At 49.3% G+C, this 24,992-nt stretch overlaps 9 protein-coding genes across 9 annotated transcripts; 4 read left to right on the forward strand and 5 right to left on the reverse strand. All coding sequences in view use genetic code 12, as the record gives it.

Moving 5' to 3' along the window:
- Positions 1-6: 6 nt before the first annotated feature.
- Positions 7-1,425, reverse strand: CXQ87_003448 (pseudouridine synthase; the record flags this gene model as incomplete). Its single annotated transcript, XM_025481924.1, has 1 exon — positions 7-1,425. One exon carries the CDS (start codon positions 1,423-1,425, stop codon positions 7-9), a length of 1,419 nt encoding a protein of 472 aa, XP_025336542.1.
- A 737-nt stretch (positions 1,426-2,162) lies between these two features.
- Positions 2,163-3,680, reverse strand: VPS23 (ubiquitin-binding ESCRT-I subunit protein; the record flags this gene model as incomplete). Its single annotated transcript, XM_025481925.1, has 1 exon — positions 2,163-3,680. One exon carries the CDS (start codon positions 3,678-3,680, stop codon positions 2,163-2,165), a length of 1,518 nt encoding a protein of 505 aa, XP_025336543.1.
- A 3,645-nt stretch (positions 3,681-7,325) lies between these two features.
- AGP3 (Agp3p) lies at positions 7,326-8,915 on the forward strand (the record flags this gene model as incomplete). Its single annotated transcript, XM_025481926.1, has 1 exon — positions 7,326-8,915. One exon carries the CDS (start codon positions 7,326-7,328, stop codon positions 8,913-8,915), a length of 1,590 nt encoding a protein of 529 aa, XP_025336544.1.
- Positions 8,916-9,050: 135 nt separating this feature from the next.
- Positions 9,051-10,691, forward strand: DBP3 (RNA-dependent ATPase; the record flags this gene model as incomplete). Its single annotated transcript, XM_025481927.1, has 1 exon — positions 9,051-10,691. One exon carries the CDS (start codon positions 9,051-9,053, stop codon positions 10,689-10,691), a length of 1,641 nt encoding a protein of 546 aa, XP_025336545.1.
- Positions 10,692-10,868: 177 nt separating this feature from the next.
- Positions 10,869-12,584, reverse strand: CXQ87_003452 (uncharacterized protein; the record flags this gene model as incomplete). The annotated part of the gene is made up of 1 exon (XM_025481928.1): positions 10,869-12,584. The coding sequence occupies one exon, from the start codon at positions 12,582-12,584 to the stop codon at positions 10,869-10,871; it is 1,716 nt and encodes a 571-aa protein (XP_025336546.1).
- Positions 12,585-14,154: 1,570 nt separating this feature from the next.
- On the forward strand, positions 14,155-15,779 carry ERO1 (ER oxidoreductin; the record flags this gene model as incomplete). The annotated part of the gene is made up of 2 exons (XM_025481929.1): positions 14,155-15,073; positions 15,121-15,779. 2 exons carry the CDS (start codon positions 14,155-14,157, stop codon positions 15,777-15,779), a joined length of 1,578 nt encoding a protein of 525 aa, XP_025336547.1.
- A 500-nt stretch (positions 15,780-16,279) lies between these two features.
- Positions 16,280-17,095, reverse strand: CXQ87_003454 (uncharacterized protein; the record flags this gene model as incomplete). Its single annotated transcript, XM_025481930.1, has 1 exon — positions 16,280-17,095. The coding sequence occupies one exon, from the start codon at positions 17,093-17,095 to the stop codon at positions 16,280-16,282; it is 816 nt and encodes a 271-aa protein (XP_025336548.1).
- A 1,279-nt stretch (positions 17,096-18,374) lies between these two features.
- On the reverse strand, positions 18,375-20,789 carry ARG81 (Arg81p; the record flags this gene model as incomplete). Its single annotated transcript, XM_025481931.1, has 1 exon — positions 18,375-20,789. One exon carries the CDS (start codon positions 20,787-20,789, stop codon positions 18,375-18,377), a length of 2,415 nt encoding a protein of 804 aa, XP_025336549.1.
- A 2,055-nt stretch (positions 20,790-22,844) lies between these two features.
- Positions 22,845-24,599, forward strand: DAK2 (dihydroxyacetone kinase; the record flags this gene model as incomplete). The annotated part of the gene is made up of 1 exon (XM_025481932.1): positions 22,845-24,599. The coding sequence occupies one exon, from the start codon at positions 22,845-22,847 to the stop codon at positions 24,597-24,599; it is 1,755 nt and encodes a 584-aa protein (XP_025336550.1).
- Between the last annotated feature and the right edge of the window lie 393 nt (positions 24,600-24,992).

Here is a 24,992-nt window from a genome sequence, read left to right on the forward strand (position 1 = left end):
ACGAGATTACTTCTTGGACTTCTTCTTCTTCTCTGGCTCGTCGTCGTCGGCCTTTCTCTTCTTCTCCTTCTTCTCTTTCTTCTCCTTCTTGTCCTTCTTTTCTTTCTTCTCCTTCTTCTCCTTCTTGTCCTTCTTTTCCTTCTTTTCCTTCTTCTCGTCCTCAGACTCCATCTTCACATCCTCAGCCTCAGACTTCTTGGGCAACTGGACTTCTGGAGCAGCCTTCTTGGACTCAGGCACAGGAGGAGCAGGCTCCTCGGCGTGGTCCTTGTAGCCGTCCTTCCAGGACTCAGGAGTGTTGTCGTTGACTCTACCGTACTTGTCCAACTTGCCGTCAGCCTTCAACTGCTTCTTCTTCTGGGCAACAGGACCGAGACCCCATCTTCTTGGGTAGGTGTCTCTCTCCATGATGCATCTCTTGACCTTGGCAACAACACCGTGGTCACAAGACTGCAAGTCCACAGTGGTCATCTGGGCAATACCAATGGCAATGGCCTCACCCTTAGTGGTGATGAGCACAACCTCGTCGTACAACTCAATGCCGTCCTCGTATCTCAACAAACCAGGAATCATCAACTTGGCACCGTAACAGACAGAGTTGACGGCGGAATCCTTGACCACGACTCTCTTGTAGCCCACGAGCAAGGTCTCCAAAGGCTGGATGATCTTACGCAAGTAGGACTCGTCTCTGGTGTTGTCGTAGACGTACTGGGCGTCCATCACGTCGTGCAAAGTGACCAAGTTGTCGTTTTCGTCCATGGCTCCGGATCTAACACGACGCAACTCTTGCATGTGTCCTCCAACACCCAACAACATACCCAAGTGGACACACAAGGTTCTCATGTAGGTACCGGCTTCACAGGAGGCCCAGAACACACCGAGACCACGCTTGTTGTCGAACTCAATCAAGTTGGAGTCGTAGATGGTTCTCACTCTCAACTGTCTCTTGACAGCAGAAATCAAAGGAGGTCTCTGGAAAAGAGCACCGGTCAAGTTCTCCAAAGCACGGCCCATCTCCTTGGCGTCCTCGAGCTCCTCGTGCAAACGCACAATACACACATACTCCTTACCGGCACCTTGCTGGGACTTGACCAAACGAGTAGCTCTGTCCACACAGACAATCAAACAACCAGTGACCTTGGGGTCCAAAGTACCGGAGTGACCGGTTTTCTCCACTCTCAAAATACGCTTGATCCAGGCGACAACCTCGTGCGAGGAGGGGTTGGATGGCTTGTCCAAGTTGATGACACCACTGGAAACATACGACTTCAAGTCTCTCTTCAAAGGCGAGGAGCCTGCTGGGATTGGGGTGTAGTGACCCAGACGCACAAGCAACTTGTCGTAGTTTTTCAACAAGAGGGGCCAGTCTGCCGTGCTGCTCAGCGCAGGCACGGACTCCGGCTTGATCATGAATTCTTCGGACATGTTGGTGGTGATGATAGTGCTTTTTTTTTTTTGCAAAAAGTCTGTGCGAGCATCGTGCGGCGGTGCCGGATTAGGTAACCGGAGGGGGGTGCGCTAGGGAGGGCTGTAGTGGTTGGATTTTAGTGAAAATTAGATATTTGGGATTGAGGAAGCGGGGAGATTTAGGTGTGTGAATTTGGTCAAGTTTGATGGGATATTGGGGTAGATGTATGGGGACCAGGTGGTTGCTCAGTGTGAGGTACAGGAAGGGCTCCAGAGATGAGGTTGAGGAGCCCAAGGAGTTGGGCAGGACTGAAAAATATATCTGAATGGACTTTAGTCGAAGAAGATTTTGTTGAAGAAGCGGATTTGGAAAATTTTATTAATCGCCTGCTGGAGTGTGGGATTGGTTGATGCTGGATTGAGTTAGGGCATGGCTTTATATAGAGGAGGAGCCATTGGCAGCCCTGATAGTTAAGTAGAATAAGATGGGAATTCGAAGGTAATGATAATGTTATACATCGGAATTGGAGAGTCTGGAAAATACCTCTTTGATAGATATTTTGCAGGGTAGCGGAAGCAAGGTCAATGATGGAGACCTCCGGTAATTGAATACAGATCGTGATAGCAGGTAGACCATGTCCATTTTTCAATGAATGTAGTCCCCAAAATACGTGGCTTCTTTTTGGAATTTTGAAGAAATAGCCTCCTGACGTCGATTTCATCATTTCATGGGTTGACAACACATCCATTACTCTCTACATCTGAAGACCCATGGACTTGCCGATCTCCGTCTTGGTAACCTCAAGCCAAAACAACTCTCTCGCTAATCCTCTGACCGACTTAATACACTGGTCCATGTTCTCGTCGTTGATGAGCTCACTTTCGCCCTTGAAATTGCCTCCAACAAGATCTATCGTGTCTTTGTGGGCCTTGATATCAGCAACAGTGTCGTACAACTGATTCACAAGAATCGAGTCAGGAGTCACAATATCCTCTAGCTTGATTTTCTGGCCGGGCCCAGTTCCAAAAGCAACCTCGTCCTTCGACTCTGCGTTGATCTGGTCCACTTGCTGTAGCTCTTCGTTAAGCTTTCGTATAGACTCTACCTGTCCTTGAACGTACGTGATGTGGTTCTGGAGATTTTCTTCGTTTGCATGAGCCTGTTTGAGATGGCTCAGAAGCTGATTTTCAAGGGCCTCTATCTTGAGCTTCTGTTGCTCAACAAACGGAGCAGCAGTGACTAGGCTCTCCTCGGATGCGAGGAACTCGTTGATCTTGTCACTAATCATCTGAAGTATAGGCCTGTCGCCCTTATTCTCGTTGAGTGTGACCTTGTCCATGAGATCTTCGACTTCATTGATACCCTGAGGATTCTCTGTACTCTGGACCTTTCTTGCAATAGGGGGCTTTCCTGGGCCCTGGGGTCTGAGCCTTCTAGGCTCATAGAGCTCAGAATTGTCCTGATAAACGACTTGAGGCGGTGGTCCACTCAACTGAGGTGGAGACTGAACTGGTGCTGGAGAAGGCGAATCTTGTGGAGGTAAAGGCAAAGGCATTCTATATTTCTCCGGTATGCTCGTATCTTGAGTAGGTTGAGCTTCAACAGGCTTCGGAGCTTCAACGGGCTTCTGGGGTAAAGGTGGTCCATTCGTCTCTCTGCGAGGTGGTTCTGGAGTCGGCAGCTGAACCGGGGTTTCGTTATACGACATCTTTGGTGGCAATTGAGGACCCGTGTTTGTAGGCTGAACCTTTGGAGGGGCTGCTGGGGGTTCAGGTCTTGTATTAAGTGGAGGATTCTGCTCAAAAGTGACTTTCAAACACGTCATAAGCAGAAGGAGCGAAAAGTCTCGAGTCTGGGCCGTCGGCGTGTAGTTCTGATGCCACAGAGCCATGAAAGGATGGTAGAAGCGGCCCTGAGAATCAACATTGTTATTAGGTCTTATCATCAAACCGTGTTCTGGCACAACAAACACCACTGGAACACCGTTGGGCTCCAGGGTGGGAATGTTTTCGTCCTGGAACGGGTAATTGAGCGGAATCCATATATTAAGCGGAACAAGGCACGTTCCACAGTCGAGCTTTCCGTATAAATTGATCAATAGCTGAGAATGTCCCAGTACAGATGTGTAAACTGCTGTTCTGATCTTGAATCCTTGAGTAAGGTATGCTGCTAGAAAGTGGTACAAGTGGGAGTAGGCCACCTCTTTATGGAGATACTGGGGCTGGAGAACCAGATAAAGCCAGTTGGCCACCTTGGACAGGATCTTGGCCATTCTTGGTGGGTTTGATTGTATGCGAATATGTGTATAGATAGACGGGTGATGAAGTGGATTAGATTAAGGTTCGAGGATTAAAATGAAATTGCCTCGAAATGCCAATAGTCCAGGATCTATACTTTATGGATGCAAAGGAAGACTGTGAAGGTTATGTATGATGTAGTTGCACTTTCGCAGTCAGTGGTATACCGATCTGCAAGGCCGTGATTGTACTGAGGGCTTTCCACCGAAAGTCGGAAACAAAATCGAGAGCCACAATGAAACGTAATCCAATTTCTTTAAATCCAAATATAACTTTCTCCAATTATTGGGAGATCCACTTGTCCTACTGAAGTTGCCGGAGGTACGGGTGTGCTCCGATTATCGCCAAATGCACCGCTCCACGAATCCTCTACTACATCTTTATCATGTCTGGGTATGTCACACTGGAATGAACCAATCAGGAGCCTTTCCAACTAACCTCTAGCTACATTGTGCTTTTTGTCCTCGCGGTCACGGTGGCCCTTTGTGTATTGTCATGGAACTTTGCACCCAAACAGGACCAGACGGTCTGGCGGTCTTCCTTGATCTTGGGATTGGCCATGTGCTACTTGATGTGGGCCATCACATACTTGGCGCAATTGCATCCGTTGGAGGCGCCCAAACGTTCTGATATGAGGAAGGAGGCGTGATCAGTTGAGCTGGCAGCCGAAAACAGCAGTGTATAATAGAAACAGCATTTGACGATGAACGTGTAGGATTGTGGGTGGGGAGATGGGGAAGGGCATAATTGCCAGAAGGGTAAGAGAGATTTGGCAAACTGGATTTGAAACAGTGGCTTTACGAATGCATGATTGGGTTCTGATGAATAAAGGATGTCGGAGACATGTCATGTCTTATAGTGATACTTGCAAGTATTGGGCCGGTTTCAATCATTGAGCAATTCGTGTCAGAGAAGGAAATCAAGCCTCAATACCAGCTTTCGTCTTTGAGTTATGTAAGAAACGTCATACTATTCATGTTTCTGGAAAGTACACTGTCGATTTCATCATGGTCAGGTAGCACCAGCACCCACCTGAGACACATTGATCAATCGACAATCCTTACGATAGAACAGCCTATTTTATACTCTTCGAAGGCAGTGTTGTTTTCTCATACTACCTCACCTCTTGAAGCTCTACAACCATGCAGATGCAAGATACCGTATAACAAAACCGATTGATAAAAGAGCAAGCTTTCAAAAAAATCAAAATCTGAAATACAACCTCTCGACCCTTGTTGTGCTTATTCTATCTCTCCACTAGCCCTACGACATCTTCGGTCCGGGTAACCTCACCCTATATATACTCGAGAAAATTTCACCCATCAGCTCCAACCATCAATACACACATATCCTTGCACACATGTAGAAAACCCAACACACTCCTGTTTCTGCCCTAAATTCATCCTCATTGAATTATAGGTTCTGGTGATGGAGAAGATCAAGCCCGTGAACGGGCGTCAGCAATCTGTCAAATGTTTGTAACCTGCTGGCGTCTTTTTGCGGGATCGTGTGGCTGGTCAGTGTTCGAAGATGATGCATTTCTTGATGCTAGTCGGCTGGCCTCCACTACATTTTCATTGGTAAGTGCTGTAAAGATTGTAGGTTTACGAGATGTTCTGTGGAGTAGTGAGGAAAGTGCAACCGCAGGAGACCAGATGAATGCACTAAGATTGCAGCAATTAAGTCGATGAATCTGTTTTTGATAAAGTCAATGGCGTCTAAGTGATTTTTTTCTTGTTAGTTGTGGATGACTTTGCCATTGTTATACCATAGTTGGCCTTGTGCTTTGTGAGTTTAGATGATAAGATAAGGCCCCGTTTTGTCCTATCTTGTGACACTAATTAATCCGTAATAGTCATATTCGAAGCTTTTTATGAGATGATCGAACCCTTCTGTATGATTTTCTAATCTTATTGAATTTTATGGTACCACAACGAGACAATGTCCACACGACCGTTCAACAATTCCACCCGACATTTCCATTCAATACAGAGCAGATTAACGACGTACTTGACTTGATGATTTGAAACCACAAAAATCGACCTCCCCACAATCGAAAAAAGCAAAGTCCGCAAAAGCAACTCAATAAGGTACCACGGTATCAAGTCGACTTCAATGATTCAACCATGCATCGCACAAAAGGCATAGCTGATAGACGTACGTTGTTTTTGGCCACGCTAAGTGAAAACGTCAGAAAATTTCAAAAACCGAAGCATAGACTCTCCTGTCCACACTTCCCGTAAATATCTGAATTTCACAGATGCTGCACTTTAACGCCCCAAGGCTTATATCGTTTGCTTTGTAACTCTATTCAGTTTTGTTGCCTATGGCGTCATTACCCCGACAAATCGCATGTTGGCTAAGTCTTCGACGGTTGAGCTGTTTCCAGCGGTTCTTTGATTGCACAAGCGTACGTTCGTCTAGAACGGATTTAATTGCCTCTACGGCAATTTGCTCACTGTCTAACCGACCATCAAAGAACTACAAAAAAGCACCACCAAATCCAAAACAGAAACCTAGATTGCTATTAAGCAAATTGCTAGATTGCCAGCTTCAAAAAATCACAATAATTTTACGAAACCGCCCCATCTGCCTTTTCGCTTCTTCTGCATTTTTCACCCACCGCTCTCTACTCCGCGCTGAGCAGGCTTATAATGAGCCACAATTAGCCTAATACTACGCCGAGTAATACGCACATTATTACGAGCATCACCTCATCAAGCGTAACGGCCACAACAGGAATGCGGCTAAGACGGCCACAGCCAATCAAAAGGCGTTTTGGCCAGCTTTTTCAGCTTTTTTAACTAATTCAATAAAAAAAAATTCAAAAGCTTTCGCTCCCCGTTTTGGGCCACAGTTGTGAAAAAGCCCAGCTTGAGAACTCCCCGAAAATTACCTGCTTTCTCACGCCCCGCCGTACCCCTGAAACCGCAAGCATTCTCGATTGAAGGACGCCCCGAATTTTCGAAAACTCCAAAATACGAAAATCCGCCTCGAGCGCCCTGGATAAAATGCCCCACGCTGTCAAGGCATTGTGGAAGCTGCCTTTGGGCCTTGGCAGTGCAAGTGGAATCCCATCGCAGGGAATGTTTGCAGCCGTCCGCGGGGCACCTAAGCTTTTTTTCTGGAAGCATGCGCCAGAGCCCTAGCCTCACAATATGGGCATTTCGACAGGCTTTTTCTTTTTTTTTGCAAATTACGCACATGGCGTCGTTAGGGCACATGTTCCGCTTCAGGGCAAGCGCTTCAACGCTATGGATGGTAATTGGACGCCAAGCATGGGTAATGGTGGCTCTATTGTGTCACGTGCGATGATAAGAGCATGGCGACAGCGCCGATCCAAATCGGCTGCGAGATAAGCACAACTTTTTGCGACGAAGGAGCGAAAAGTTGCCTTTTCATATATCCAAATTTTTCAACTACCCCAGTAAAACCACCAAATAAACCCGTCCTGGTAGTTACACCCATCCCGGAAATTACTAACCCGCACCGCCAGCCTGCGATGTCGCTTCTGTCATACTGCAGCCTCTGCAGATCTCACGCTCACTTCTCTCGCTTGTGACCTATATATTGCAGCCGATGCGGGACCGTTTTTTTGCAACACCTTCTTTTTTTTTTTAATGTGGTTCTCCCGAAACCGCTCCGCCAGCGAAGTGCTGCCGGACGCCTCTGTGGAAAAAAACACCGACCGTGCCTCCGTGCTAAAAAACGAGGAATGGGGTCCTGAGGGCGAAGTCGCCTCAGCTGACTACTCTGACTTCACGGAGCATGAAGATAGACCCTTGGCTTTGAAAAGAGCCCTCAAAGACCGTCATATTTCGCTTATCGCCTTGGCCGGTATCATTGGGCCTGGTATCTTGGTGGGTGCTGCCAACCCTACCAGTGAAGGTCCGGCCTCGATGATCATCGGTTTCGGTGTCATTGGTATCATTGCTTTTGCCATGGTGCAGAGTTTGGGTGAACTCGCCACCTTGTACCCTTCTGGCTGTGTCTTCTCCACGTTGGGCGGGAAGTTTGTCGATAAGGCCATTGGCGGCACTGTGGGCTGGAACTATGTCATTATCTGGGTTGCCGTTTTGGCGAACGAGTACAATATGGTGGCGAACGTTTTGATCGAATGGGGCCCCCAGGTGCCGCTTTACGGCTACATTCTCATGTTCTGGGCCGCTTTTATGGCGTTCCAGTTTTTGGGTGTGAGGACGTTTGGTGAGGCCGAGTTCTGGCTTGCTTTGACCAAGATTGTGGGTATCTTCGCCTTTTACATTTTCTCCATCATCTACGTTGCAGGCGGTGTCAAGGGCGTGGACGCCTTTGGTTTCCGCTACTGGCACGACCCTGGTCCTTTGGCCAACGGCTTCAAGTCGGTGGTTTCGACTTTTGTGTTTGCTTCCACTTTCTACTCGGGCACTGAGTCTGTGGCGATTGCTGCTTCGGAAACCAGAAACCCTTCCAAAGCCATCCCCAATGCCATTAGACAGACCTTTGTCCGTATTATCGTCATTTACATGGGTATCGCCTTCTTCTACGGTTTGACTGTTCCATACAACGACCCCTTGTTGGACCGTTCTTCCACGCTCAAGTCGCCCATGACGATTGCCATTCACAACGCCGGCTGGCCAGGCGGAAAACACTTGATCAACGCTTTCATCTTGGTGACGTGTATTTCGGCCATCAACTCGTCCATCTACATTGGTTCCAGAACCATTGTGCACTTGGCCAACGAGGGCAATGCGCCTAAATTCCTTGCTAGATTGAACAGACAGCAGGTGCCTTACCTTTCTGTCGTTTTGATGAACTCCTTGGGTCTTATATCGCTCATGAACGTCAGTACCGGTGCCGCTAAGGCCTACGACTACATTGTCAACATTTCCGGTGTGGCTGTGTTCATCTGCTGGGGAAGCATCAACTTCTACCACTTGCGTTTCAGAAGATCCTGGACTTTGCAGGGCCGTTCTGTCGAGAGTTTACCTTACAAGGGTTGGCTCTACCCATACTTGCCCATTGCCGGTCTCGTTTTGGACATTTTCTTGTTGCTCATCCAGGGTTGGAGCACGTTCAAGCCCTTTGACGCAGCCGGCTTTGTGGACGCTTACGTTTTGATTCCGTTCTTCTTCATTCTTGCTGCCGTTCTCAAGTTCTGGCAGAAGACCAAGTGGGTCAATTTGTCCGAGGTGGATCTCGATGCGGGCCGTAGAAAGGACTTGGACTGATCCTGTTTTTCTAGAAATAATATTTGAATAAACCGATAGAAAAGAGATTTGGATTTGTAGGCTGTATTTTAGACGTTTTGGTGAAGAGTGTATCTGAGGGCATCGCGATGAGATCTTTTAGGTACACCGTTTTTCATGGGTAAAGAGGATAAGAAAAGAAAGCTCGAGGAGGCTGCTGAGCCTGACCGGAAGCTGAAGAAGGAGAGAAAGGAGAAGAAGGAGAAGAGTGAAAAGAAGGAGAAGAAGGACAAGAAGGACAAGAAGGAGAAGAAGGACAAGAGCGAGAAGAAGGACAAGAAGGAAAAGAAGGAGAAGAAGGAGAAGAAAGAGAAGAAAGACAAAAAAGAGAAGAAGGACAAGGAGGAAAAGAAGGAAAAGTCCCCTGAAGTGATGTCATCCGCTCCTGCTCCATCCAATGACTCCTCAGCTTACTCCCAGAAGAAGGCTCTTAGCGATGTTCTGGAAAGCGAGGTCAAGGAGTTCTTGGACACCAATGAAGTGGCCATCGAGGACCCCCACAGCTTGAACTTGCGTCCACTTTTGCTGTTTGACCATGTGGACTTCATCAGCGAGGTCCAGAAAGTCATTACCAAGTTCCCCAAACCCACACCTATCCAGGCTGCCTCGTGGCCGTTTTTGCTTAGTGGAAAAGACGTCATTGGTGTTGCCGAAACGGGTTCCGGTAAAACCTTTGCTTTCGGTGTCCCTGCTGTGAACAGTATCTTGAAGGAGAAGAAGAAGGGTCTCAAGGTGCTCTGTCTCTCTCCAACTAGAGAATTGGCGCTCCAGATCCACGACAGTTTGGTGGACTTGACGAAAAACGCCGGCATCTCTTGTGTGGCCATCTACGGTGGTGTCAGCAAACAGGACCAGATCGACAAGTTGCAGAATGCCAGTATAGCTGTGGCTACACCAGGTAGATTGGTGGATCTTTTAGAGGACGGTCTGGTGGACCTTTCGAGCATCGATTACTTGGTTCTTGACGAGGCCGACAGAATGCTTGACAAGGGATTCGAGCAGCACATCAAGCAGATCATTGGCCAGTGTCCTGCTAAGCAGAATCGTCAGACCTTGATGTTTACAGCCACATGGCCCAAGGAGGTCAGAGAGTTGGCTTCTGTTTTCATGACGCTGCCTGTGAAGGTGACTATTGGTGAGAGAGACGAGCTTTCTGCCAACAAGAGAATCACACAGATAGTGGAGGTGATGGAGCCCAGAGACAAGGAGAGGAGGCTCGTGCAGTTGATCAGAAAGTACCAGCTGGGTCCCAGCAAGAACGACAAAATTCTCATTTTCGCCTTGTACAAGAAGGAGGCTCTGAGAGTGGAATACTCGTTGCAGAGAGCCGGCTTCAACGTTGCAGCCATTCACGGTGATCTTTCTCAACAGCAGAGAACCCAGGCGCTCAATGCCTTCAAAAACGGCGAGTCCAACCTTCTTTTGGCCACCGATGTCGCCGCCAGAGGTCTCGATATCCCCAACGTGAAGGTCGTGATCAACTTGACTTTCCCACTTACTGCTGAGGACTACGTCCACAGAATCGGCAGAACAGGCAGAGCTGGCCAGACCGGTACCGCCCACACGCTCTTCACCGAGCACGAAAAACACTTGAGTGGAGCCTTGATCAATATCTTGAGAGGAGCCAACCAGCCGGTTCCAGAAGAGTTGCTTAAGTTTGGAGGCCACACCAAGAAGAAGGCCCACTCTGTGTACGGAGCTTTCTTTAAGGACGTGGACATGACCAAGACGGCCAAGAAGATCAAGTTTGACGATTAGAAGAGCCTGACGACGGCGAAGATCAAGTTTGACGATTTGAATAGCCTGACGACGGCGAAGATCAAGTTGACGACTAGAAATAGCCTGACGACGGCGAAGATCAAGTTGACGACTAGAAATGGCCTTGTATAATATCTATTGCGCATACGATTTGTAAACCTACTTCTTTTTGATTTTTCAGCCCACAGTGCTCCATTCAAGCCAGCACTCGTCACAGCGGGGTTTAGCCAGTAAACCGTCCACCATGGCCATCATCTCCTCGTCAGAATTGGACAATGGTTTAGCTCCGTCGAGCCGAACGGCATTGCCAACTTTCACGTTTTCTTCATACTGGGTCACCTCACACCAGTCTGAGCTGATTTGTGAATTGTACCGCCAGTACAAATTGGCCAAAGCCAATTTTATGTCTATAAGCGCCAAGTCCTTGCCCAAGCACATGCGGATGCCCTTGCCGAAATGCAAAAGGTGCTTGGACATGTGGGTTTTTCTGAGTTTGTAGTCCTCATTCAGCTCTCCATGCTGAGGAAGCCATCTTTCTGGAATCCAGCTTTCAGCATGCGGGAATATGTCGTTTTTGCGGTGGTACGAGTACGCCTGGCACGAGACGGTTGTACCTTTTGGAAGTTCCACTGATCCGTTGCTTGTGTGGACCTTATATGTGGATGGAGTGATTCTGGGCATGGAACCGACTCCAGAGGTGTGGACACGGAAGTTTTCTTTGAGCAAAGCTTCTAAGTATGGAAGCTGGTCGACTTGCTCAATAGCATCGATAATGTTGCCGTCAGGAGCACCAAAGTACTCTCTGATTTCGTTTTGGAGCCGTTCTTGTCTGAACCGGTTCACCGGTCTGGAAAGCTCGTAGCAAATGTAAGTGAGTGCAATAGCAGACGTCTCATGGCCAGCAATGAGGTTGTCGCTGAGGAAAGAGTACGCTTTTTTGTCCTTAAGGCCGTTCTTCTTGAGTGCACTGAGCGTGGTTGGTCTAGAAAGCTCTGGATCGTATTCTGCGCTTTTGAAGGTTGAAAGAAGCCACTTTTCCACGGATGCCGAAGCTCCCATGATTCTTGGACCCGCAAGAAGCCAGTGGAGCAGCGGAAGAAGCATCAGGCCGAGCGTCAGAAGCTCCTTGGTCCGGAAATCCACCAAAATCTGTCTTTTGTATGTATCGTTCAAAAAGTCTGTGCCGTTTTTGACGCCAAGCTCGAACGCAGAAATCACGTCCATGGCCAAAGCGCCAAAAAGCAGGTACATGTCGATTCCAAGGCTCGACAGCTTCTGTGGAAGCCATCCGTGGGATCCTTCCTTGTGGCCTTTTCCATTATGGTTCATTTCCAGACGAGCATTGATCCAGTCGGGCTCTAGCGCTGTCACCAGGGAAACATGCACTCTGTTGACGAGCTGGGCGGCCTTCAGAACCAAAAGGTCTCTTGTGGCGGGGTTTGAAAGAATGGCCAGTTTGGAGTAAAGCCCCAGCATCATCTTCTTGTACTTGAGGTGCGGTCCATTCTCCACCGTGGAAAACACATTGTCGTGGCCGTGGTTCTGGAAGTGCTTGTAGTAAGGCAGCTTCGGCATGTTCTTGACGTAAATATCGTTGATGAAGCGGAGATCACCGTTGCATGAGACCTCATTGGGGCCTAGAAGGACAATCTCCCCATACTGTTCGTGAAGACGGTGGATCTTCCGGACCCAGCGGTTCTGGTGCTGCGCAAGGATGCACGGAAGCGTCGATATGCGGTGGAAGTAGGGTCCTGGCACTCTCCTGAGTGGAGAAACGTGGAACGGATAGATGTACAACTTCCACAAGAGAAACACCGCTGTGGAGACCACCAAGAGCAGGTGCTGGTGGTGAGCCGCTAGGGCAACGAACGAGATCACAGCGTGTGCCAACATGGCTGTTGGAAAAGAACCCGGGAGGAGCTGGGCATTTATAGAAAGCCGCTACGGACGAGAAAGTACAAGTGGTAGCGGCGCCACATGTCTGAATTGCGCTTCATGTACATGCTAAGGAGGAGGACTATTCTGCGGGATGTGGGGAGCTGAAGCCACAGGATTCGGGAGGACCCAAGGATTCCGAAATCAGTGGTAGTAATACTTTGATCGCTTTTTGCACCCAACGGAGGGTATGCATGGAAGGGCGACTTTGACATATTAACTGGGGCCGTGCGGGCGTGGAACAGGTTGGAGGCAGGTTGTGCAGTAGCGAGGCTCGTTCTAGGATATTTTTTTGCACCCATGTGAAGCCATCCCCCACAGGTTCCTGGCCACAGTGGGGCCTGCACGGCTATACTTTCTGACGTCTATTGTGGAGGTCCATACCGAGAAACACAAAGCGCCAGATCCGGCTTCAGGTCCACGTGCCAAGGATCGGCCGGTCACCAAGAAGCAAAAACTGGGCCGGTCGATTCAGGGACAAATAAAACCGCCTTGGTTGTGAAAGCCTGGTTGTGAGAGCCTGGAAAGCCTGGTTTTTTCAGCCTGTTTCGTTAAGCGGAAGCGTGGCCTCCACAGCGGTTTATTAGACCACGCAACCTCACTGCTGGGCTAAAGTTTCCGAGATCCAGGACCACTGGGGATCCCAGATCGACGATCAACGCGGAGGTCGAAGCGAATCCGGGCGGTGGTGTTGAGTCGATGGAATAGGGTTTGGAGGGAAAGTTCGGGATGGAATTTTGTGGATTCCGCTTTCGGTAATTCCTTAATTTTGCTTCCACTTTCATTTTTGCTTCCAGTTTTCCTTCAGCTTGCTTTCAGTTTTGCCTAATTAAGCCGACTTCGACTACTGTGAGCGCATTTCCGTGGCGCTTGGGGCCAGTGTTCGAGGTATTGCTCATTGATTAATTCGCTCACAGAGAAACGTGGGCACAGCCACAAAGTCCGAGGTGGTCCGGTCGAATCGATCTGGAGGTTTTTACATAAATCCTGGATTTGAGAAGATTTGCTATTTTTGAGATTTGGGAAGTCGTTTGGAGCACCATGTAATCGCATGCATCGGCTGCAAGGTCTGCTTACCAGTAGCCCAAGGGACCAAAACACTCGTCACCAGAAACAATTTTCAAAATATCGCAAATAAACCAGTCATAACGTGACGATTTACAATTTCGAAAGAAAAGTCACTTTGTGGTCACTATGGGAAAACCATCGCCTGATTCAGGGTGCACTTTCCTAACGCCGCCTTAGTCACACGACGACTTCTACAGCCTTCTATTAAGCCAAGCCCCACCACCTCGAAAACCCTCCCTCATCAAAATCTCACCATTCCGGGAAATCCGCCACTTTGCCACCTTGCCACCAAAAAGGCCACCTCATCGACACCTGTCAACTTTACTAATTCCTTATAAGGCCACCCTATAAGCAGTCGCAACGCTCGGGCATTGCTTTTTCAGGCTGACAAAGCTTCTTTTTGGCAGCAGTCACGTGACCACATCTTTGATAAGGCCAGCGATTTTGCAACTACAACGACATGAACCTTTTCCTCCTATTCCTAGCCACGCTAGCCACGCTAGCCACAGCGGCTTTTTCGCCCTTTGACTCGCCAGACTTTTGTCTGCAAATCATCACACCCACGTGTAACACGACATTTTCCTATATTGATGCTGTCAACGCCCAGCTCAGGGACCTGGTGGTCGACTTGATCCTGAAACCGTTTTTCCGGTTTTTTAAGCTTGACTTGGACAAGCAGTGTAAGTTCTGGAATGCTCAGCATTTCTGTGCCACGCGCAACTGTGCCGTGGAGGTGTTGCTGCCGGAGCAGTTCAACTGGCTGGATATTCCAGACGATCTTTCGCCTTCGAAACTAGGAGAGATTCTGAGAGCTTCTAGTGCCCACGACGAGGCCGACACGTGCGAGGATTTGGATTATTGTCATATTGACGACGACCACAACTGCGTTTTTGTCGATTTGAAGGAGAACCCAGAGAGATTCACCGGATACGGCGGTGCCCAGTCTTTTGATGTTTGGAAGGCCATCTACTCTGAAAACTGCTTCCCAAACACAAACCCCATGTCGATGCTGCCGGACTCCGAGCCCGAGCAGTGTGTGGAGAAGAACTTGTTCTACAGGTTGATCTCGGGCATGCACGCCTCCATTGCTGTGCACTTGTCCAACGAGTACTTGGACGCCGAAACCGAGGAGTTCCACCCTAATTTGAAGGTTTTCATGGAGAGAGTGGGCAAGTTCAACGACAGACTCTCCAACATCTACTTCAACTACGCGTTGGTGTCTCAGGCCATCGTCAAATTGTCTGAAATCGTGTCTCTTCCCACCTACATCAAAGAGAACCACGAGTCCACCAGCAGCGACGAGAGCCAGTTGCGTACGAACGAGGACGTTAGTCCTGCCGTTTACGCCGAGCTTCTTTCCAACATCAACAGTACCTTGAGTTCCCAGGTGCTCTTTGAAACACACTCTCTTTTCGACCCCATTAAGAGCTCCCCGACCTCAAGAACGAGTTCCGCTCTCGTTTCAGAAACGTGTCTGCCATCATGGACTGCGTCGGATGTGACCGTTGCAGAATGTGGGGCAAGCTCCAGACGATCGGTTACGGTACTGCCCTCAAGGTGCTTTTCGAGTCCGAGGACCCTAATACTCAGCACTTGTTGAAGTTCCGCCGGATCGAGTTGGTGGCGCTTTTCAACACGTTTGACCGTCTTTCCAAGTCTGTCGAGGCCATCAACAACTTCAAGTCCATGTACCTTCAACACTTGGAGGATGTGGCTGCTGGTAAGGTGAAGCACGGTGACTACGAGCCTTTGCACGACAAGGGTATCGAATTCCCATTTGTGGCTTTCCTGCCTGTGACCAAGAAGGAGCCATCCAAGGAGGCCTTGAAGGAGGCCTCTCAGGTGTTTGCTAAGGACAACTTTGATGAAGGCAAAATTGTCAACGTCAAGGGCCGCACTCAGGGCTTCTGGGAAGAACTCGAGGACGTCAAGGCCGCTCTCTGGTTTATCTGGGACATTTACTACCAATTCCCAAGAAGGGTCTTCGAGTACGTGTTGTACTATGCCAACGGCTGGTGGAATGTGTACGTGGGACGTGCTATTTACGTTCCACAGGGCAAGACCAACATCAATGACGAGTTGTAACTTTCAAAATTTTTTTAGTCGGCGACGCCGGCATGCATTGGAACGCTGTTCCAGCTTTATAGAGCTTAGAGCTTAGATAATACGACCCGTGGGTCGAGAGCCATGCAATAAAACAGGGATTAGAATGGCTTGTAGATTTAGCTTTTGGCTTTTTGAGCTATAACGTTTTTCCTGTTTTCCTGTTAAACTTTTCGGCTAGACTTTGATCTTTTTTTTTTTCGGAAACGGAGGATTTGCATTCCCAGATCCCGATCACCCTTAATGTCCCATCTGACTAAGATCTAGAATTTCTATAAATAAATGGCCAAGGGTGGAATTTCGGATTCTTGCTCGTGACATATGTTCTGGATCTGTGTAGCTGCATTGCCGGCTTGGCTTAGTAAAAAATGTCGTCAACGATGTGTAGGCTACAGGGCAAATTCTAATGTAAATGGTATTACGAAATAATCCTATAATATTTTATGATGAATGCATGAAATCCCAAGAACCGGCTTGTTCTCTTACAACAACAAAGCGGCGACACCGACCAAAGCGGCACCAGCGACAGCCTGCTTGTTGGCACCAGCCTCATAGGAAGAAACACTGGCGTTATCAGAACCCTCGGACTGGTGGACAGAGGTGAAGGTCAGCTGAGCGTAAGAGGTAGCCTCAACAGGTTCAGAAGTGACCGAGGTAGGGGTAGTAGTAGCGTCAACAGTGACGTCAGACTCGGCTGGATGAGAGGCAGCTGGAGCTGGAGGCTGGGAGCCGGCAGCGGTGGTTGGCTCACCAGCGAGAGTGGTTGGCTCAGAGGCACCAGGAGCTGGAGCTGGCTCAGAAGCACCAGGAGCTGGAGCTGGAGCAGACTCGGAGGCACCAGGAGCTGGGGCAGGAGCTGGCTCAGAAGCACCTGGAGCTGGAGCAGGAGCAGACTCGGAGGCACCAGGAGCTGGGGCAGGAGCTGGCTCAGAGGCATCAGGAGCTGGAGCTGGAGCAGACTCGGAGGCACCAGGAGCTGGGGCAGGAGCTGGCTCAGAGGCATCAGGAGCTGGAGCTGGAGCAGTCTCAGCAGGGGTATCAGGGGTAGCTGGGGCCTCCTCGGAAACTGGGCAGGTGGTGGTGTACTCAGTCTTGACACCGTCAACGGTCTCGGTGACAACGGTCTGGGTAGCAGCAGTGACGTGAGTCTTGCAGGACTCAACACCAGAGCAAGAGGTGATGGTCACCTCCTCAGTGTGCTCGTTGGTGACAGTCTCAGTCTCGAGAGAGGCAGGCTCAGAAACGGCAGCAGCAGCGACGGAAGCAGCGAGGAAAGCAGCGGAAAAGAAGTACTTCATAGCGATAGGCGGTAGTTGGTGATGTAGATGTGGAAAGACCAGTTGATTGATGGTTAGACAAACGAGGGGGTGGGTCCATATTTATAGCCGGAAGAGCAGCACAGAAGCCGGGTCACACGCGTCGGGGAAAGGCGTGCTAGCGTCCCTTCTTGATGGCTTTGACGTGTTTGGTGATGGGTCAGAAGAAAATGTCGTGTTCGCGATGTAAAAACAAACAAACACGCCGCGCCGAGGGCCATCTGGGGAAGAGTCGCGAAACCCAGGCCTGGACTAATTACCCTAGTTTGGGGCCTAGAGTCGAATTGGGTGCAAATTTCGAAGCACCACCGTTGGCCCCAAGCAGCTAATTGCAAATGGCAGCCAACGAGCAACGCAAATAATGCAGTACCGGATTAGTGCAGAAGATTGCTTTCCCCATTTGGCAAAGAAAGGTCGGCTTGGAACGACATGGTATTTGGATTGCCATTTGTCGTCTTCGCCCGTCTTCGCCCGTCTTTGGTGGATCGACTTCAGCCTCGACGTCTGGCGGTGGTATGCCGCGATGGAGATGTTCCGTGCCTGGCGCGCGGACTGGGGCGGTGGTTTTTTCAGCAAACGGCGTGCGGAATGGCGGCTGCAGGTGAAATGGGGCAGCGGTGGGAGAAAAAAAATGCAGAATATCGCAGAGGTTGCAGAGAAATCGGCGCCAGGATCGCAATCCAGGCAGGACCGGGTGCAATTAGGGAGCAGAATCGGGGGAAAGTTTAATGCACCGAAACGGCCTGGAGCCGACCTCTAGAAATTGAAGTCCACTTTGCAACGAATTTTTGTGGTTTGACGACACCGCCACCAAATGATATTCAGCCCCATTCTTCGTTTGTTATTCTTTCGTTGTTTTTCTTTCGCTTTGTGCCTCCGCCTAGATACCCGCGTCGCGATGAAATGGCTGCGAAATCCAGACCCTCCAACCACCACCGGGGATTTTTCGCAGCCACTGCTCAGGCACCAATATAAGCCCCAGCCAAGACAAACTTAGGCGAATCGTTGCTCTGCACGTCCCGGAAATATAGTCTCTCGTGATTTTCGTCTTTCCGTTTCGGGCAGTGTTCTTCAACCTTTTTGGCTTTAAGCTTTGGATGCATCGTGTGCAGATGTCACGAAGCTTGTTTAATGACAGAAGCATAAGGCTTGACGTAAACAAGAGCAACTGCCGACAGCACGACATAGCAACAACTCCAATTTCACTTGTAAGCAATTTTCCCTCTCCCACTCCGCCATCGCCGAGCCACGTCCACATTCCTCAGTTCAACATCAAGTTCATCTCCCAGTCCTGAATCACACTCACCCAGTCGGCCCGGGCCTCCTGTAGCTTTTTCCTCCGCCACACCTCTAGCATAATCTGCCGGGCGCCCCAGTACGAACCCAAATACTGGGCAATGTCGGCCCCCCACTTCTTGAAGCCCATCTGAAGATTCAACGTCACCGCCTCGCACCCGGCTATGAACCCCTGCCAGAATAGCGGAATGATGTGGGCCTCGTCTTTGGAAATAAGCCGCTGGATCAGGTTGAGGTGGTCGAGCGTCTGCCCCACTTTGTCCTGCAACTGCTCTGGCGGTGTTTCTTCAATGAGTCGCTCAAAGTAGATCGTGAGAGCATGGTAGAACGACATGATGTGGTGGTACGTCACCTCGTGCATCAGAGTGTAGAATTTGTGCTTTCCTGAAGCCTCGGTGTCGTAGAGCTTCCAGTCTAATTTCCAAACACTGAGCTTCTTCTTTAGTGATTGCACCCGATCGCTGTAATCTGCTGCAGGCCCCTTGGCCTCCTTGTCGTGGATCTTTTCCCGAAGAAGCAGAACTGTCTCGCTGAAGAGGACAATTAACGAATTGGGAAGCCCGTAAAGCGCATCCGTGGCGAAATTCTCGTCGTTCTTGTTGGTGTTGATCAACTTTTTATTCACAAACATCGGCGACGAAACCCGCCTGGTGTCCATGATATAGTCAATGCGGCCCTTCGTTCCTTCCTTGTCGAAATTGCTTCTTTCAAACAGCAACCGCACGTCGTAGCCAAACCGGGCCGTCAACTCGTAGTCCTCCTTGATATTCGCATAATCAAGGCACGTCAGATCCTGGATCAACTTCAACGACAGGAAGATCCGGTGCATGATCCGGGCCTTGGGCGAGAGCTTCTTCTTGTTTCTCATTTTCGTGTAAATCACCTTTTCACACCACTTGATGTAGAAGTTGGTGTCTTGCATTGTTCCCCACACCAAGTCCACACTGATCATAGACATCACCGCACAAAGCACGTCCTTGTACTTTTCGTTGGCCACACAGCGTTCGACGTTGCTTTGCGTTCCGCTTTTAGAGCCCAAAAGGGTTTTCACGAAAACGGATGCCTGGTTTCGGAGCCGAATACCGAGGTTGAGGTAGAATTTCATCGGATCGGAGTTTTTGGGGAACTTACTTTGAAGATTGAAGGCTGCCACTGCAAGAAGGGCATTAAGTAGAGCATTTTTAGCTGTGGATGTCTTGCCCAATGCACTGAGCTCGCCAATGGCCATCAAGGCTCTAGGAAAGTAGATGGTTTTCCATGGGTTTTCTGTAAGGGGAATCACCGTCATGAGATCAGCGACTTGCGTGACGTAATAATTAAGAAGATACCTTGTGAGCGGCTGAACTTGAAGCGCTGACGTTGGAAGTACCACGCCGTTTTTGGGCAAGGAGATGTCGAAACCGAGCTTTGGTTGAAGTGGACGTTGCACTATGGACATGATATCTTCGGGCATATGCGTGGATGTGGAGTTTTCGCCTTCTACCATGTCTGTGGCGTCGTCGTCGTTTTTCAGCGGATGGGCCGAGGCGTGAAGCTGGATTTCCAACGTTTTGTTGAGCTGGTACGGGTTGTTGTAGAAAAAGTTGTTGTAGTTCGAGTAGAACAAATGCTGGTTGTTGGGGTTGATGGAGCCCTCGTCCGAATTGAGGATGCTGTTCATCGAAGAAGGTGTGCTTTTGCCAACCTGTGGCAGAAGATTGTTAGACAGATTGCCCTGGTGTCTGTGGAAAACCAAATTAAGAAAGTCTGTGGATTCAGGGTTTGTAGGGTACCCTGAATTCCCCGGCGAGTAGTTCGGAAGCGAGTCCACGAGATCTAGAAACTGTGTATCTCCGTTCAATGCCGCAGCTGTAAGTAAAGCATGGTCTTTGAGCTCATTGGATAACCAGAGCTGGTCGTGGCCTAGTAGGGCGTCGGCTTCTTGCACTGCAGGCACCTGGCTTTGGTTTGCCTTTTTCCTCCGCTTTTCCTTGCTGAAAACCCCAAATGGGCCTCGAAGGATCGTCTCGGCTGGTCTTTTCAAGCTCTGCAAGTCCGCCAAATGATTATCCATTTCCTCGTATGTCTCATAAGGTTTACAATTCTTCTTTTCGTCCCAAGTGACAAAACCCACGTGGCGTCGTTGGAAAAAGCCCAGCTCGGCATTGTCGTTTTCCGACTCTGGAAACTTCACTGGATGCTGTACAGGGTTTCTTCCCTTTGGCGTGAATTGAACAGGGAGCGACCACCGAAGTTTGATGTCGTATCCCAGGCACGTGAGATGAGCTTTTTTGCAGTTCTGGCAGGTTGGCCGCTGGAGATCACAGCGTATCTTTCTTGAACGACAGGTGAAGCAGCCAGTGAAGGTCTTCAGCTTATTGGCACGCAGCGGCTTGGCCATGTTTGGATATTATGAGTGAAAGGAGTGGTTTTGTAGTGGTACAAATTCGACAATTCTGGCTTTTTTGTTCTGGCCTAATCCGCCTGGTCCAAGGTGTTGGTGTCTGATGAGTTGTTGATGTGGGGCGATGGAGGCAGGAGAGTGCGAGATGACCTCGAGATCTGGAGAAGCCGGCTTTCCACGGCAGGAAAGTGCGAGACCCCAGATAGGTATTAAAAATGGGGAAGCGGCTGAAATTGCCTTATATTCGGTTTTTCTGGGTGTTTTTGTGGAATGGCCTTTTTGCGTAGTAGTAAGCGTTCTTTTTTTGGCGGTGTTTCTCATAAATGCCGTTTACGGACCATGTCTCAGAATGCCGCTCGGTTGCGAAATACCCCGACATTATGGCTGCGAAACGACACAATTCTTGTGAATGGGAGGTGGATGCAATAATGCAAGATGGAAAGTGTCGTCTCGTATTCCGGCTTGGCAGTGACTAGGGGGTTGTGAAAGCCGTGTGATTTAAAGACTGGGTGAAGGGAGGACTTAGAGGGCTGTGTGGTCAGGTGAGAGTGGGGGAGAGGTTTGTGCCAATTGGGGAGGAAGAAATTTCATGGAATTTGAAAGGGAAGGTAATGTTTTGAAGAAGAAGAAGAAGATTTTGGTGAAATACTGACAACGAGTCTGATTGAAGGAGCGCCAGGGGTGTGGTTGGTTGGAGCCACAGCATAGACTGGGTTCGTGGCAGAGCGGATTTGACAACCCAACATGATCAATTGATACAAGAGGTGCTTATAAATCTTATTTTTATCAGCTACATAACGCCTCCTTCTGCTTTGTCATTTTATGGTGGGTACTCTGATTTGGCTCTGACGGGACCGGCCATAGACCCGTACACCACAAGCTTAGTTCATGATACCGCAGAGTCCTAGGAAACATAACGGGAGTGCCTAGCGTGAGATGCATTTTTACGACTTATGCCAATTGCACCACGCAGCAACGTGATTGAGAGGCAAGAGTCGCCGAGCCGTTTGGGATTATTTTAAAAAACTTGACTATGCTTTCAGATGTAAAAAATTGTCTTCTTTTGCCCGCTAAAACTGATATTCAAGAATTAAGAGAAACCGTCAATAATCCATAAGTGACGCCCCGAAATTTGTTGCCAAATCATTTCATTCAAAAAAGATTCACAAAAAGTATGTCTTCGTAAATCTTGAGCCCAGGAAAATGCCTCTGCGTTGTGCAATTAGCCTTTTTGCCTTTCCGGACTCGTGGAAACTGAAAAAGACCCTCGAGATGTAAAGGTATAGGCGATTCTGCGTCACCATGATTTTTGGCATCGAAGGCGCCTCTAACATCCTGGCAGAAAAATCAAGCGATACATTTACGAGAGCAAAAAAGTAACCATCGAGATTAAATCGAATATTTGGAATTTTTGTGAATTGAGAGCTCCTTATTCTGTTACCTTACATACTAAGTGCCTCTACTTCTGCAATCGCCAATCAGGACCCGAATCGTCCATTAACACCTCAAGATGCATCAATTGACGAGAACCAATTGGAATTCTACAAATCTCAACACAATAAGCTCCCATACCCCCCAAGTGGACACCAACATAACACTAAGATAGCCATCCTCACCACCTACCAAAGCCCAATCATACCAAGGCCAATCATACCGAGGCCAACCACACCAATTCTTCCATGCATCAAACAAATCAACATGTAGAATCACCCTATCCATTCAATTCCCCCAACTCTCCCACCAAACCTTATTGCACCTCCCTTGCTTGTTCTCACCACCAACCCCCATTACGTCAGTGCGCATGGGTCTCGAGAAGGGTCCTGAAAACCTCCACTAAATCTCGAAAATATTCCTTCCAACCATAAATCACCGTAAGCCTCGAATCACCCCATTGTTGCAAAACGAAAGCAGCAACTCCCGATCCAATGTGTACGACCCTGTGACCAACCTCCTTACCTCACCTCTGCTGCCTACATAAACCTCAGCCAATCCGCCATTTCTCAAACCTCCACCACATTTCCTTACACCACTACTACTTCTACAACTCAGAAAATGGTCAAACACTGGAACTACGAAAACGACGATGTCGTGTTGGGCGCATTGAGGGGCCTCGTGGCGCTGAACCCGGCCGTCAGCTTTATTCCTTCTGAAAAGGTTGTCTTCAACAAGAACCACAAATCAAAAGTCGCCATCATCAGCGGAGGCGGCCTGGGTCACGAACCGCTTCATGCTGGCTTTGTGGGCGACAATCTCCTTGATGCCGCCGTGGCAGGAACCATTTTTGCCTCGCCTTCTACAAAACAGATTATGGCTGGTGTCAAGGCTACAGCAGATAAGCAGAAAGGCGTCATTGCCGTGGTCAAGAACTACACCGGAGACGTGTTGCATTTCGGCTTAGTGGCCGAGAGAGCCAAGAGAGACGGCTACAAGGTGGAGCTCGTGGCTGTGCTGGACGATGTTGCCGTTGGAAGAACTCAGAACGAAATGGTGGGAAGAAGAGGCATTGCAGGCACTGCCTTGGTGCACAAGGCCTTGGGAGCTGCTTCTGCCCAGGAGGGTGCTGAGATCGAGCAATTGGCTCAGTTGGGCCGCTCCGTGAACGACGCCTTGGTCACTATGGGTGCCTCTTTGGATAGGACTACTGTTCCAGGAAGAGACAGCGACGAGGGTGAAGTAACCGGTGAAAATACCGCTGAACTCGGTCTTGGAATTCACAATGAGCCAGGCGAGAAGTTGCACCCTATTCCTAAGGCTTCGGAGTTGGTGGACTTGATGTACAAGCGCTTGTTGGACAAGAACGACAAGGAGAGACACTACCTTGAATTTGGCGACAACGACGACTACGTGTTGCTTATTAATAACATTGGCGGCACTTCGTCGCTTGAGCTCTACGCCTTGGCCAATTACGCCATCTCCAGAGTGCCCTTGAAGAAGAAGCCATCGAGAGTCTACATTTCCGACTTTGTCACTTCCTTGAGCAGCCCAGGCTTCTCCATCACCTTGCTCAACTTGAACAAGGCCGCCACGGAAACGTACACCAAGGAGGACGTTCTTGGCTTTTTGGATACTCCTACCAACGCTCCTGGCTGGAAACCCAAGATCTACTCCGACGAGCAATGGCAGAATCCTGAGCCAGAGATTAAGGAGCTGCCTGTGGCTCATGCCGAGTACCTCCAACTGGACGCTAAGGTTGACGGTGCTGCTTTTGGCGAGCTGCTCAAGAGAGCTATGGAGTTGTTGATTTCGAAGGAGCCTGAAATCACCAAATACGATACCCAGGTGGGTGACGGTGACTGTGGAGAGACGCTCAAAAACGGCGCTGAGGCGATCTTGAAGGCTCTTTCTTCCGACAAGCAGTTCAAGGAAAACCTCAACGATCTCGTTGCTACCGTGAGCGCCATCACCGAAATCGTCGAGGACGAAATGGGTGGTACCTCCGGCGGTATATATGCCATCTTTTTGACGAGTTTCGCCAAGAACCTCCAGCAGGCCAAATCCATTGACGTCAAGCTGGTGAGCAAGGCCTTGTCCGATGCGCTCTACGAGGGTTTGTTCAAATACACCAAGGCCAGAAAGGGCGGTCGTACCTTGGTGGACACTTTGCAGCCATTTGTGGATACTTTAGTGGAAACCGGCGATGTGGATAAGCTGGTGAAGGCTGCTAAGGATTCCTGTGACAATACCGCCAAGTTGCAGGCCAAGTTTGGTCGTGCTTCCTACGTCAACGAAGAGGAATTTGCAGGCGGTGTTCCTGACCCAGGTGCTGTTGGTCTTTTGGCCATCATCCAGGGATTCCTCAACAAATAGTGCAATCAGCTGATGTATAGGAAAAATCAAGGTTCATGCAGCGAACGATGGCCCACAGGGTTGTGCAGTGACGTCTATTGTTTGCTCTGAAACTGTTACAGCACTGGTTACACGGTCATGTTTTGGAAGCCCCAGGGTACCACTATTTTCCACCAGGGTACCTGTTTTGTCCAATCATGAAACACCAAAAGTCCACTGGGGTCGTACCGGCCGGGTTGGACCAACCGGGTTGAACCAACAGGGTCTGACCATCAGGGTGATGCTACTAGGGTGGCTGATGCTGATTGGTCCATTCTGGTTGTTTTGGTGTTTCTCCACAATTGCAATTGGAGGTATCTGAGACATGCGGTAGGACCAGGGTGGTTTCGACCAGAGGGGTGTTTGCATCGCCGA

The sequence above is a fragment of the Candidozyma duobushaemuli genome (genome assembly GCF_002926085.2).
Source record: "Candidozyma duobushaemuli strain B09383 chromosome Unknown C_B09383, whole genome shotgun sequence".
Classification (NCBI taxonomy): domain Eukaryota; kingdom Fungi; phylum Ascomycota; class Pichiomycetes; order Serinales; family Metschnikowiaceae; genus Candidozyma; species Candidozyma duobushaemuli.